Source organism: Podarcis raffonei, chromosome 1 (assembly GCF_027172205.1).
Source record: "Podarcis raffonei isolate rPodRaf1 chromosome 1, rPodRaf1.pri, whole genome shotgun sequence".
NCBI classification, from domain to species: domain Eukaryota; kingdom Metazoa; phylum Chordata; class Lepidosauria; order Squamata; family Lacertidae; genus Podarcis; species Podarcis raffonei.
The window spans coordinates 105958890-105974475 of NC_070602.1; the positions used below are offsets into that span (position 1 = coordinate 105958890).

The window sequence follows — 15586 nt, forward strand, 5'->3', positions numbered from 1 at the left end:
AAAAAAAGTGTAATAACAGAACAATCTGTGCAGGTTTACTCAAAATACAGTGTATTCTTCAGAGAGTTGAAGAATACTTACTCCCAAGCAAGTGTGCCTAGCTCAGCAGCCTAAGGACAAGAAACCCAACAGCCATCAATCACTTAACACAGACAAAAATAATAAGAGCTTAATGTTATGACAACGTTTGAAGATCCCTCTTTCACCAAATAAAGATTTTATTTTTTGTATTATATATCAATAAAACCTTTTAAAACCCTTTGCTTTTAAATCCCAACGATTACAGAGTCCTGTGATACTGTAAACCCCCCCAGGTTAAAAAAAAAGGCAACAAACAATCCTGCGACTGACTAAAGGAGTGAACTCTTAACACGTAACAGCAGCAGCAGCATATATAGCATGCAAGCCACGTTACCGGTTGCAACACGCAACCCAAGTAGGTAACAATATACTGCACAGATGCAAGAGAGGACGCCGTTGCAACAAGCCCCGTATGAGAGCAGCTTTCTCGTGAGCACGGAAAGCAGGAGGGACAAACATAAAAAAAGCAGCAGCCATGCAAGGCAACATTGATTAAGCACTTGTCCGCCAGGCGTTTGCAACTATATTTATCCGATCACTTCCGCGCGGAGGCGGCCTGATCCATGCCCTTTACTCCACCCTCCCCCGCCACCCCCACCTTTGACTCCAGGTTTGCTTTTGTCGATCGCGGGAATGCCAAAGGCCGGGTCTCCCCAGCCTGGCTTGCCCTGCAGTCCTGCTGAGCCCCCTTCCCGCTAATTGGTCCCAGATGGTTTTGCCTCTTTCCAAAGCAACAGGAACTTCGGCCACTCGAGGGGGTGGAGGGAAACGGAGGGAGAGAGAAGGAGGGGTGGTGCTGTTGGAAGCTGCGGGCAGGAACACGAGAGGAGAAGCAAAAAAATAAAGGGAAGGGAAGGGGGGGGAGGTTGCCACGGTGAGTTGGCCGCGCCCAGTCCAGGGCTTGGCTCGCGCGCTTTGCAGGACGCTCAGCCCAGACCAGACGGCGTGCGTGGAGGGCGAGCGGGAGGAAGCGGGCCGAAACTGCCAGGCATCCATTGCAACCAACCTGGGAAGCTCCCTCCCTTCCCCCCGCGCGAGCCTGGCTGGCTGCTCCGAGGGAAAGGCGGCCTGAGGGGAGAAATGCGGGAGGCGGGGACTGTCGCCCGCCTGCTTCCAATGAGCTCATCCTGCCTGGCTGGCGCTGCTGGAAGAGTCCCGCTCGGGACACACACCGAGAGACCCTGAAGCGCCTCGGAGGCGCTGGACTCCCGGAGAAACGGTAAGCGCACCGGGGAAGAAGATAGGTGGTGGTGGTAGTAGTCTCCCCCCACTGCCTCCGCCGCATCCCCACACACGCCTGCCCTGGGTTTTGCAGAGGGTTCCCCCCCCCCTTTGGTCTTTTAAAGGACGCTGCAAGAGGAAACAAAAGTGCGAGACGGAAGTTTCTGCCTAGGGAATATGCATGGGCATGTTTGGCGCAGGAGCCTTGACTCCCTGCTGCACGAGCTGCTTCTCCCACTGAGGGTCTGGCGGGTGGGGGGCGCTAGGTGTTGGTGCTGGAGGAGGTGGGGGAAAGGCTGCCCCCGAGCCACGTCGAAGGCGGTCGTGGGCACCGAGGGCTGGCATAGGCGGCGGGGGAAAGGGCCTGCGAAGGGGCAAGGGAGAGCCTGCCTGCCACTCGGGAGCAAAGAGAGAGCAGCCCGGGGTCGTGCCTTGGTGGGAAGGACAGGGCACGCACCGGGTATCGTGTGAAACTGAGGGTCACTCTGAGGGGGAATTTTGAATGTTGTCAAGGAGGCCTAAGGTAAGGCTGGTGCAATGGAGGAGGGTGTTGTCAGGGGCGGCCAGAGCCCTAAAAAGTGCCGCTGGGTCTGGGAATGTGTTTGTTCGGAAAGTAAAGGGAGGAGTATGTAATGTTTGAGGATGGGTCACCTCACACGTGGTGATGATGTTCAGGCATGGGCGACGGTTCTCTGTAGGAAAATGGGATACAGTCGGGAGTGACAGACGCGCGTGTGGCCTCTTGCTATAGGTATACCTGTGGAAAAATAGACGTGTGTGGATCACACATGGTGCGTGTGCATGTGTATTCCTGGACACAGGAGGGATGTCTTGTTATAGTGAAAAACCAGTTTGCATATCGTCTTAATAGTTTTAATTCAGTGCTGAAATTTGCAAAGATTGTCTGAACATGTGCAGAGTGTCTTTCCTTTCACTAGTTAACATGCAGTCTCAAGACTGCAATGGCGTGTGTGTAGAAAAGACCCAAAAAGAAGAAGACAGGGTTAAGGGGCAGGGTTTTAAAATCTGTGAGAGAAGCTTCAGAGCCGAACATTGGTGGCTGCAGGGGTGTCAACTTGAATAAAATATGGGAGGGGGAGGTAAGCCCCACCCCACATAATCAATCACATGACACGGTACACACACCATGCATATCAATTGGGGGGGCTGGCCCGTTAGCCCCTAGGAGTTGGCTCCTATGGGTGGCTGGGTTCTGGACTGCCCATCTAACCTGGAGAAAGAATATGGGGTTATCTATCCTCAAAAAAATATACATTTGGAGGAACACAAGCTTGCTGTAGTTGGGGAGCTAATACTAGATTGCCCAAAGAAGGGAAGTATTAAGTTATTGTACCGCTTAGGAATGGAAATAGTTGAAAATTTTGTATGGGGAAAAATAATTGGGGGGAGCTGGGCGCATTTAAAAAAATGTCCCGGATAACTTTTGCATGAAAGAAACTTGATGCAGAAATGAGGGCTTGGTGGGCGTGGAAATATGAGAGACAGAAACTTCATTTTGCGACACATGAACCATTTAGCATTGGTTTCATCAAGTGCATGTCATTTGTAATTGAAAGAGAGAGGTAAAAACAGGGTGTAAGAGTCAGATGACATGTTACTGCCTTGGTTGATTTGTTTCTTAACAATTGGAAGGATTGGGTGTGACAGAATTTCCCAGAAAAGGGTAGGTAGACTTTTTGGGACATTTTGTAAAAAGGTGTGGGCTGTTAAAAGTTAGTCACTCTCACAGGCTTAGAACTGGTTGGTGGGTTCTCTTTTCTTCCAGGTCTGATCTAGAAAATTTGCTCTTCTGTGGTGGTGAATAACCCATTTCCTTGAATGATTTGAATGTGTAGTTCTGCTGTAGATTGTCCACCTTGTTTAATCTTTCCCTGTACTTGTGGCACACAGCTGGGTTGAATAAGATAATTCTGAGGCCTCTTCCAGACCCTATGAGCCTTCTTTGCCTAGTGCTTCATCCCTTATTTGTATGGTGTATAAAGATCTCAAGTACCATTGGATAAAACAAGAAGAACATTATTTTATGTGCTGACTTGATTTGTACTTTTCGTAACTCATTTTGATCTTTTTTTAAAAAATGGAACATTGCTTCCTGTTTTCTCTGTTTTGCCAGAGGGAAAGGGAGAGGCAGCCTTATCTTGCAGAGGATTTCTTTCCCAGCCATTCTTGCTTTTTGTTGCACAAACACAAAACTAGTGTTGTTAAATTCTTCTGTGTACATATTCACGATGGAGCATCACACAAGTAGCAACCACTTTGAAACATAGTAAGAACCACATTTGAAAACTTTTCACAGCCAAATGTGCTTGCGTACCATTAGTAGCCAATGAGCAGCATGTAACAGGTTATAATCATCTTTTGCATTTGTGTTTGCACAAGTTGAACCTTTAAAACATTTCCCATCTATTACCTGAGTAATCCTTAAATGAGCTCTTGAAGGGTAGGTTAGTACTGCTTCTAGTTTTCAGATGAGGGTCTGAGTTGAGCGGAAATGGTTTGTGTGTAAGGCTACCTCATGAATTCATTAGTGAGAGCTTAACAGGAGACTTTGCAGTTTACAGCGAAGTCAAAATGGGTTTGCAAACTTTTTTTTTGTGGGAACAACATGGGAATGAGTGCTAAACTTCTGGAATTCTAGGAGAATAAAGTTGAAGTGTCTTTTGCTTCCATGTGTAATATCAAATAAAACCCAAAGATTGCCGGGTAAGAAAATGCCAGCAGAATGGAACAAAGTGCTGTCTGAATGCAGCCTGTGACTAGCTTTCATACCACCTGTAGTATTAACCTTTGTAAGGGAATTTTCCCCTGCCTAATGCTGTGTATCACCAGTGATCATACATAATAGGGCTGTTTCGTGTGTAACTATGACTCCATTCATTGACTTGTCTATGTATACATGCCAATTAAGAGGCAGATAGCCACCAGGGGTGTTTCCTAATATTAATTTGTATATGAAGTAAGTGTATCTAAAACTATGAAGTTAATGAAGGTCAGAAGAAGGGGACTGCAATTTACTTACAGATTTCCCAAGTTTTGAGGCTATTTGAGGGGAATTAGTTTTGCTCTTCAACCTGCTGCATCCAAATCTGTTGATACCCAAAGGTTGATCCTAAAACCTAAGATAGTAACCAGGAGGGCAGACAACATATTCCTTACCACCATAAACTTGCTAATATTAGGCCGAATATATATCCCAAAAGCAGGTGGCGCTGTGGTCCAGACTCTCTTGGGCTTGCCAAGAAGGTCGGCGGTTCGAATCCCTGCGATGGGGTGAGCTCCTGTTGCTCAGTCCTGCTCCTGCCAACTGAGCAGTTTGAAAGTACATCAAAGTGCAAGTAGATAAATAGGTACCGCTCCGGCGGGAAGGTAAACGGCGTTTCCGTGCATTACTCTGGTTCGCCAGAAGCGGCTTAGTCATGCTGGCCACATGACCCGGAAGCTGTAATCCGGCTCCCTTGGCCAGTAAAGCGAGATGAGTGCCACAACCCCATAGTCGTCTGCGACTGGACCTAATGGTCAGGGGTCCCTTTACTTTTACCTTTACATATCCCCAAAAAACCCATTTTGAGAAATTAAATTTAAATTTCTTTTAGACAACAGTGCAAAATCTGTACAAACTGCGTTATGGATCCAACTGTCGTGGATCATTAAACAACACAGTTTGGTGCATAAACCATTCTTCTGTGATACTGATGCAGATTTTCAAATAGCCTTGAAGCTTGAGAAATACCCCTGACTAATTCAGTGGCCTTTGCTGCTGTCTTCCCATTTCTTTATGCCATGTGACAGCTGGCAAAGCAGCAGTTCAGTAATATATTTGGGAGAAGAAAACTTTGCTGCTTGGCAAAAGTATTTCTGTTATACCAATAGGATAGTTGACATTTCTTTCTAATAGTAGGGTTCTTTTGATTGCTAGGAGCAAAGGAACTTGCAGTTGCTATGAAGGTACTCATTATAGTACTCCTAAAATGCTTTACTCAACAAGTCCATTTGAAAAGTCTTGGGAGCAGATTTGACAGTGAACGTCAATTGTTTGCACAGTTTTCTGTCAGCCAGATGTTTTGTTTGCATTTTTTTAAACAATAAAACCCTAGCATAATATCCAGCTTGTAAAGGAAATAAATATGGTATCTTACATCCTTCAGAACTTCCTCTGAAGAATTGATTGTGATTTTTAAAAAATAACATTATTTCTTCTTTCCATGTACATAACTATGCCGAGTCTTTCCTAACTGCGGAGATTTGAGTATCAGTGGTGGGGAACTGGGTGTCATGATATTTATTTAAATCTATTATCGGAGAGCAAATGGCCAGTTGTGAAAATTGCTGTTGGTATGTAGGGCAAGCCTATAACTTTGGCAGTGCCTATGGAGCTTTACTTTGCTTGACGTTATAAAGTGCCAGTTGTTCTGCTTTCTTGGTTTAGCTAACCACTGGAATGTCCAAATGATGATAAATTAGGTCCACTGCAGAGCCAAAGCATACTTGGTTCTTTTCCAAACTTGCTAACTTCCCATAACTGCCTTTAGGAAAAGAGGCATTTTGTGTCTTTAACTAGAGTCTTGTACAGTTGATGCCATGGCAACTCCGAATTGGAGGGCATCACTTTAAAGTCAGCTGAGGAATCTGAACTCTTGATGGGTGTGTTTAAGATGGAGTTTAATATAGTGTAAATCTCTCTTTCTGGGTTATATAGGATAAGCCATTTACTAGTCAATAGAGCATGACTTTTTATTTTTATTTTTAAAAAACTACGTTTTAAACACTGTTTCACAGGCAGTCTAGAAAGGAGAGGACTAAAAAAGACCGTCTGTTCCATTAGACTTTTATAGGTGATGGTGTCATTGCAGCTGTGACCAAATGGGAAAACAAACCTTTTGTATATGGCTAGCAGTTATTGTAAAGGTGGGAGAACTTGTGTATGTTCTAAGGAGCATGGGCCAGGGATAGTGTGTATGTTGCGTATTCTGCACAAATATGGACATTCTGTAGGATTGCCCTGTCATTGCTGGGCCTAGAGGGTAAGTGTCTGCCCTTGTTTCTAGTGTCTCTTGGTACAGCATTTTACCTTGCATAGAAGTTAGTGACATCCATTTACATATTATCACATATATATTAATAGAGAACTCATCATATAAAGGCCAATCCAACCAAAAACAGCATGATCCATTTGCAAATAGGAGGCATTAGCAGGTTTGGCGGAAGCTTAAGGTTTGCAGAAGCACAAAGTATCCTTAGGAAAAAAGACCCAAACAGCCCAGTGAGGACTGAGCATGATTCATAGCCACATAATGCTAACTAAATGCCTGTTGGTTACACACTGCAACCTTTTATTTCAGGTCCCTCTTGTTGTTTCTTAATTAATTAGTATGCTGTTTTGCTGCGTCAATGTGCCCAAAGTGGCTCGCAGCAGAAGGAACAACAGTGCAATAATTTGTTATTGATTGGACCTTTTTATGGATTCTGTAATTTAGTATTGCTTTATTTCATTGATCCCTGCTGTGGGATTAAAATAGTCAAGGAAGAGCAGGTTATAAATACTCAGAAATAAAAAGAAAAACAATTGGATATCAAAGCATCATTCCTATCCCTGTCTTACATGGTATAAAGTTAGCCACCCAATCCTGAACATGCTAGGATTGAAATACTTTATGCTGAATGAAGAGTGGAGGGGGTTCATGCCCGCCATGGTATTTAGCAGCCACAGATTTCTCCCCCCTCCGCCACTCTGGCATTATCCTGCCCAGAAATGAAGTAAGTTGTTGGCTGCAGAGATCAACTCCCAAGACTATCTTAAAAGGCATTGCTTGCAGCATCGTACAGAAAGCTGATGTTTGTAGGCATCAGCCTAAGGAAGCATAATCATATGCCATACAGTGTAATATCACATGATGGAGATGTAGTTAGCGGCTTTTGCGTATTATGACTGCCTAGTGGAAAGCCTTTCTAATGGAGCACAGCATGCAAAATGAAAAGTTTCTAGTTTTCGTGGTCGTGAATATAATAAGCCTATTTGGTCCTTGTTTATTTTATACCCAGGCCTTGGTTCCTAAAATAAGGAAGTTCACAGAAGTAGTAAAGTTTCCTATCCAGTTCTCTGCACTGTCGCCCCCTGAAAATCCTCTCCAGAGGGTCTCAGGACTCCTCCTGGAATGGGTCTGTTGAACTTCCTGAAATCAGGTGTATGTCTTCTCTCTTCCATGCCCTTTGATAGCACCTTCAGAAAAGCTTTTCAAGGAGCTCAAGTGGGGGACGGGGGCACAGGAAATTTTCCTTCTGTGAACTTATTTAACTTACTTTCGGATCTATCCCTATATGTCTGTGAAGTCTGAGAAAGATTGCTTCGTAGTTGGGCTCACTATGTGCTAAAATATCCAGTTGTTACAGAGTGCTGCTCATGGTGCTTATTTATTTGGAGTTAACCATTACTGATTATCGTAGGAGACCTATAGGCAACTCCCCGTTTCTTGCAGGGGTTGCATTCCAGGTCAAAGTGCATGTTGGCGGAACACACATAAGCCTGCCCCATTCCACCCTCTTCTGGGTCCAAATGACCTGCGTGTCAACAATTGCGCATCAATTGGACACATCTAAAATGGTTGCCACCCGTATTGTGTTCCTGCAGATGATAGGCAGATTTAATACAGGCTTTGAATATCAAAATACTCTCGGTGAAAAATCCTTTTGGTGTTTGCCCAGTTGTTGAACAAGCGGCTCATTGCTGAATAATGTGACTTGTTTCGTAATTTTAAAAATGGTATTTAGATAACAACGTAACTTACTGTTAATGTTCCGTTCTAAATGGATGTACGTGATTTGTAAGGCAGAAATAGTTAATTGATTAACACCGCATCACGGTACTCCATGCGCCAGTAGCGTTTTAGTCATGCTAGCCACATGACTTGGAAATCTGTCTGTGGACAAACGGCGGCTCCCTCGGCCTGAAAAGCGAGATGAGCGCTGCACCCCATAGTCGCCTTTGACTGGACTTAACTGTCCAGGGGTCCTTTACATGCCTGTATATGTCTACTCAGAAGGAAATCTAATTGATTATTCCCAGGTAAGTGGGGATTGTGTTGTAGCTACATTGCATTTCTTTGAAGAAATAGTTAGGATAGAAAGTTTATAAATAAATAACCAAAGGCTCCAATCCTAAACGCACTTACTTGGGAGTTACTTTTGTTGGATGTAATACTTCAAAGTAAATAGGCATTTGTGCTGCAAATACCTAAAGCTTTAGTTGGTTGATGAGGGCAGAGATGGCTTTCCGTTGTTTCAATGAATGAGAGTTCATTTATTAAATTCTATATTTAATACATTTCAGACTTCCTTAAATATATCTGAAATACCTATACTGTATTGTGGTTTTGGTATGAACAACTTTCAAAGCAGGGGATTTATTCGATTAAACCTTGTTAACTGGTTGACAGCTTTAATAATTTCAGATTAATAATGGTCCTCTATAACAGTCCTGCTCTAAGTGTGTGATTTCTCTCCCCTCCAGGCTCTTTATCCCTTTCCCTTTTTTTTTTTCATTTGATGGATGCAGCCCTTTCATCATAAAGTTTTCAATGAAAACACCTGTATCATTACAATATAGAGTGTTCTTTTGTACTGAAGGATTCAATAATCTAAATTATTCGGGTATACTGGAGTTTTTTAGACAGTAATCCTGTGTTCAGATGGTCCATGAAAAGGAACAATATTTTTTTTTCTAAGGAAGGAGGCAGTTTTGATCAGGGATGGATTATCAAACAGGATAAAGGTCTTGTGGTTTTTATATTATGAAACTGGTACAGTCTCCAAATTCTCCCCTAAAAATTTATTAGGAGAAGGGCTTTCAATTCCAGCTGGCTTAGGGCCAATGATTTTAATAATGTGGCACTAGTTTTGACAATGATGTTAGTGCTGAAGGAAGAAATGTTATTAAAATGTGATTTATGTATGTCCTTTGGTTTGTAGAACAACAAAGCTTATTAAGTGGTCTGCCAAGACCACAGCAATTTGCAAGTGATCTGTGTGTTTGTGTGGTGATGGGGAGTTTGGGAGCCATGGCTGGAGACTCTGAAAGGTCCAACATTAAGCATACCAATGTATGGAGGAATTGCAAAACAGAGTTCACAGAGAAATCCTATATTAGCCTTATGCTGGAACTGGAGATAAGCTAATGTTATCTATGCTAGCATAACGGCTGCCATATCCCGTCCTTTTCCAGTCTTGAAGGGGAAGCCAACACCTTAAGGAATTGTTGTTAAAATGTCATTGGAACTGAGGATTGTTCCATCACTGATGCCTGTATGCAAACCCACACATGAAAGGAGTCAATGAAGTCATGAAATGTGTCCCCCAGGATGCACCCCTACATCAGTAAAGGTAAAAGATAAAGGAGCCCTGGATGGTTAAGTCCAGTCAAAGGCAACAATGGGATGTGGTGCTCATCTTGCTTTTCAGACCGAGGGAGCCGGCGTTTATCCACAGACAGGTCAAGTCATGTGGCCAGCAAGACTAAACAGCTTCTGGCGCAATGGGACACAGAGACGGAAGCCAGAGCGCACAGAAACACCATTTACCTTCCTGCCACAGCAGTACCGCTTCATCTACTTGCAGTGGTGTGCTTTTGAACTGCTAGGTTGGTAGAAGCTGGGACAGAGCAATGGGAGCTCACCACCATCGCAGGGATTCAAACCACTGACCTTCCGATCAGCAAGCCCATGAGGCTCAGTGGTTTAGATCACAGTGCCACCCGTCTTACCTACATCAACATGCATACAACAGACAAGACAACAGTGCTGTCATTCCAGCCCCCTCAGTGCCGCAATCAGTAATGACCCTGCTACTGCCCAGGTATTCCTCCAGGTGAGGGTTCACAGCCCATAATCTAACATACAAGCACTTTCTACAGTGGCTGAACACACAGCAAAGGAACCAGTGCTATATTAGGGCCCTTTCATTTGTTGTATAACTCATGCAGCTTGTAAAGTACCAGAGCCTGTCTGGAGCAGATAGGTTTTCAACACCACGGAGGTACAGCTGTGAACAACATCCCCACTGCGGCTGGTCACAGGATGGGTCTCCCTCCTAGTTGGCATAGAACTGGGTGTGGGATAAATCTTGTGTGTGATCATAGATTGAAGGTGCATTGGATTTGGTGTAAATGTACTCTTGTCCTGGGCTGCCCATGTCCCGTTTCAGCCATTCTGCCAGCATATATAATGTATTTTGTTGGTGTATGTTTCGTGACATCAGCTTATCTGGCATTATGGGGCTTCTGCCAAATCCTGCAGCCCCTCAACCAGCAGAACTTAAGTACAGAATTGCACCTTTATGTGAGTGATGACACAAAATGTTATGACAGGTTATCTGTTCTTCTGGGCTGATTCAGAAGAGAGAGAAAAACCCTGTATCCTCCCCTCCCCCAATTGATCTGCTTATCTCAGAATTTTATAGTCATAGCTTACTTTAACAGCCTGCACATTCTGATTTTCTCTTTCACAGTTTTGACAGGCTCTGGAAATCATGCTTTGCAATTTTACATTTTTGATATTGGCTGCCTAAATAGCCAAATATAAGTAATTTCTTTATAATGGTTTCCCCACTTATAGACTAATCTGTTCTCCGGCACTGCAGATATTTGTGAAATAAGCTATACTTTGGCTTGGTGACATCATAATGCAGCAATTGGTGCATCTCCCCTTGGCACCCCTATGTATTTTTACAGTAGTCATAACCTCAACCCCAACCCCAGTACAGTGGTACCTCGGGTTACAAGCACCTCAGGTTACAGACTCCGCTAACCCGGAAGTAGTATCTTGGGTTAAGAACTTTACCTCAGGATGAGAACAGAAATTGCGCGCCGGTGGCGCAATGGCAGTGGGAAGCCCCATTAGCTAAAGTGGTACCTCAGGTTAAGAATGTTTTCAGGTTAACAACGGACCTCCGGAACGAAATAAGTTTGTAACCAGAGGTACCACTGTAGCTGTGATCTCAGAAATGGTTGTGGCTGTGTGTGTATAAGTGTTGGGTCCATATTAAAGCTGCTTCATGTGGGTGCACAATTTTGTGGAGAAATTAAATATCACTTATTTGTGTAAACCGGCCCTACTAAACTGTCTACCAGATCAAGAGAATATTCCCTATTGTTAATAGGGGTAGGCACTATAGGTAGTGTAAACACATTGGAAGGGTGCCAAACATGTTGTCAGCCCTTTGTTTCTAAAAATTTATTTGTTAACCCTTTTGATACAGCTGTGTTTGTATAGAGACATCTTAAACTGCAGCTCCTAAATCTACCCTCTGCATTTTGTGTAGGGGAAGATTAGCCTCCTCATATAAGTATGTGATAACTCTGCTCCTCTGAGTTTTGGTTTCACATGGGTAATATTACCCTCTGAAGATACATATTTGGGGGAAATTTCCTCTGGTGCACTTTCTCCAAATACTATCATCTGTGAAAGAAAGTGCGCGTGTGTGTATGCATGTATAATACAAGCACACACAGGCGAAGTGTCATCTATTGGATAGGTGAGCAAGAAGGAGGTATGTTTGAATTAGTACAGTTTATGGTTTCATTTTTACTTCAGTGGAATGTTGGGTGCAGCTTTGTCAGTAATTTCACATAAATTAGCAGCATGCCTTTAACCAGTTTTCAGGGTGGTTTGCAAATGAAATCGGATTAAAGCCAAAACATTAAAAGCTTTGAAGTGTGATGTAAAAACATGCAGCTTCAGATACAAGAAATGCAGAGTGGTATAAAGAATACAAAGTAGCATAAGAATGGGCAGCTGAGATAAAACAGGTCAGATTTAAAAGCTTGATAAAATAAGGTCTTTGGCAGTCAGGGTACCACCACAAAGAAGGCCCTCTTCCCTATATAGCCTCCTGGTAGAGCTGAGGTTGTGGTAGTGTCAGACCCACAAAGTGGCTGGCCAGATGCACCTTATGATGGGATGATTTTTTAATTAAAAAAACCCACTTGGCACTAAATATTGATACTTTGCACAAAATTTATAATACCCGAACTCAAAACATTGTTCCTGCTTTGTTTTACATAGCAAAGCAGGCTCTAATTCGGTTGCATGAACTCATGTCTATTTGTGCTGGAATACAGTTTGTTATTGGCTCCGTGTGTCTGTGTTGAAAGTAATATATCCAGTAATGTAATGTAGGTCTGCATCTGGCTGAAAGTAATGCACTGATGGCAAGTGAAGTAAGATTTGCATATGAATAGGCATCTGCTTGCACGAATTGGAAGGAAATTTCATCTGAATGTAAATGCTGCCTATCTATGTGCATTACTTTAAATTGGATGTGCATTTGGATACACATCTAAATGCAGGCAGGCATGTGCAATGAGAGCGGGAATATATTTTATAGAAAGTTATGGACTTGGTTTTAGGAGAATGATAGTGCAGTCCTATACATATCTACATGGGAATAAGTCCAGTGAAATTTACTCCCAGGTAAGTGAATATAGGTTTGCAACTTGTGAGTAGGTTGGCAGTATACATTGGTGCCTCGGGTTACAGATGCTTCATGTTAGAGACGCTTCAGGTTACAGACTCTGCTAACCCAGAAATAGTACCTCAGGTTAAGAACTTTGCTTCAGGATGAGAACAGAAATCGCATGGCGGCAGCGGGAGGTCCCATTAGCTAAAGTGGTACCTCAGGTTAAGAACAGTTTCAGGTTAAGAACAGACCTCCAGAACGAATTAAGCTCTTAACCTGAGGTACCACTGTAACTGTATTATGGTCAACTATTTTGAATTAGTTTGCATTTAAGAGATACTTAATGTAAGTGAAATTAATAAGCCCAAATTTTAAAATTCTTAGAGAAAAAGAATCAACTATTGCCCTATTTTATCATGCTTCCTATTCTAGACACAGTCCTTAGCCACTTTTCTGGTTCCTTTGGCAAGTATGTACAAGTCTGGTTTGACTGGTTAGTGGCTTGTGTACTTGGAGGAGGAGGCTTCCAAGTCACCTTGGAAGCAGTAAAAGGTATATTGTGTACATAAGGAACATCTCACGTCTGTTATGTAATGTGCCCATAGTGCTTCCAGTCTCCCAATCCAACTTCTCAGAATATTCACACCATGGTCGTTGTCCGTGCCCCATCGGGTAGGTAGTTGAGGCCAGGATGGGCTGTGCAGCATATACGTAGCCTGTTTCAAGTTTTCTGGCATTTTGCAAACATGAACTTTTGTTCTTTGGCTTCCTTGTTCTCAACAGCAGTGTGCTGGAAGAAAAGATTATTTGCCTTGCGATTCCAGACTGGAAGCACTGACAGCCATAATGATGTGCCTTAAAAATACATCTGCAAAGTTTTCTTCACTACTGTGCTTGGCTAGCGTCCACCTGTTGCTGTATTTAGGTTTCAGCATTGGTGATGTTGTGTTTGTTTTTCTTTCATAGAAAAACTCAGCAGAAGTACTAACAAGGTTGAGCTTCCTAGGCTCACTCAGCTATGGCTTTCCTTCATTGTGTCTAGTCTACAATGGTGATCTGAAGGCACCCACTTCTGGCTACATTATGAGCGACTTTTTGGGGCTGCTGTGTTACTTCTGAAATTCAAATGGTGCATCTTCTTCTATTATTACTATTTTTAAACCAGATTTAGTAGCTGCAGTAAGATGAAAAGCATCCTTGATAAGGGCCTTAAAGGGAAGGGAAAAATGCATGAGGATCCACATTTCCCTTTTTGAAATTCTCCGACAGAAACTGGCCCTTCGCAACACCCACGCAATGGCCAAGCAAGGTCAACAGGCAAGCTGCAGCAAGAGCCCAGTTAAGTTTGGGCACAAGTTCTGGGGGTCTGTACCTTGTGCTGGGCCAAAGGGACAGGGCATGGATCCTGTAGATGTGCCACCCACCTTGCTGTTACCTGGATTTTGCTGGAACTGCAGCCAGCTTGGTAGGTACCCTTCAGCCATAAGGCCTGGTTTGCCTTGCCTTTTAGGGAACCACAATGCAGTGGTGCAGAACTTGTAACATTGGAGACTGACTGCCAGAAACCCTCCTTTGAGGCCTACCGCTTCCAACACCTACAAGCAAAAATGCAGGCCTTTAAATATTTTTCAGAACCTTTTTCTGGAGCACCTCCTGAATTCATTGCTCTGGCTGGCTCCCAGTTAGTGTATATAGCAGAACATGCCCCACAATAATTTGTTCATGTAAGTATGTAGCATATTCAGGCTGCTTCTTCAGCAATTTCAACTTGCTGGAGGAAGAGGAAGGTGAAATTGGAGGGGGCAGAGTTGTCTGAGCCTTGCCTGTCTATTTCTGGGTTCTCCCTCGTGTCACCCACCCTGCTGGGTTTTTGACAACTAAGAGAATGCCCACCCCTGGTAATGGCATTCTGTTACATAGCTGCTTGCTGTGAGTCTTCTGTTTGCACCTCTAAGGTCAGAAGGAATGTGGATGAAGTTACAGGGCCTCTCATTCCATGCGTGGTGTTGATCTTCATTAGGTCGAAACATTTTGCATTGTTATGTGCCTTCCAAATTTGCCATACAGTGTGGTATGTGATGACATTTTAGCACAAGTCCTGTCACAAGGATCTTGGAGACAAGAGACATGTTTCTCCAACTTTCTTACTTGTATAGCACTCACTGCATTTTGTCAACACTTAAAATAGACATCTCTGGCATGTTGCAACCTGATTCAAGGTGTGTTCATTGCATTTCCAACATAGGGAAGTCTACCTCAGTTTAGAGGAGAAAACAATTCCACATCAAAAGTCGGTTTAAAGTCACTGCCAGTATAGGTCTGTATCTTATTTTGCATGCCAGCTGTGAAGAGCTTTTAATTACTAAAAAAATGAAAGACTTGCTGGTTTTGATTAGGTATGAATTACTTCAGCTTTGTGGTGCTTGCTTTGAATTCTAAAAAAATTCTCCAATCTGAAGTCTTGCTTTTCTGCCTTTGGCTAAAATAAAAGGTTTAATAGGCCTTTGAAACAAAAGGGTTGGAGAGCATCTAAGTTGTCATATGGTAAGAGTTGACCATTTTTTCTCCTCCCTTATCCTCTTACATAAGTTACCGTATTTTTCGCCCCATAGGATGCACTTTTCCCCCTCCAAAAATGAAGGGGAAATGTGTGTGCGTCCTATGGGCGAATGCAGGCTTTTGCTGAAGCCTGGAGAGCGAGAGGCATCGGTGCGCACCGACCCCTCTCGCTCTCCAGGCTTCTGGAGGGCTCCCTGTGCTTCGGGCGGGTGTCCGCAAGCCTTGTGCGCCCGGCGGGAGGGCCCGCCGGGCTCGCAAG

At 43.5% G+C, this 15586-nt stretch overlaps 1 protein-coding gene across 4 annotated transcripts in view; it reads left to right on the plus strand.

The window, feature by feature from the left end:
• Positions 1-898: 898 nt before the first annotated feature.
• TANC1 (tetratricopeptide repeat, ankyrin repeat and coiled-coil containing 1) overlaps positions 899-15586 on the plus strand; it is a 127120-nt gene continuing 112432 nt past the window's right edge. For 2 of the 4 annotated variants that reach the window (XM_053407573.1, XM_053407580.1), the window contains exon 1: positions 1790-1825. In XM_053407573.1, the coding sequence (XP_053263548.1) occupies positions 1805-1825 (21 nt within the window). In that variant the 5' untranslated portion in view covers positions 1790-1804. Of the gene's footprint in view, positions 1301-1789; positions 1826-15586 lie in introns of those variants that run through there. The other 2 variants (XM_053407574.1, XM_053407590.1) reach the window with 2 other exon arrangements.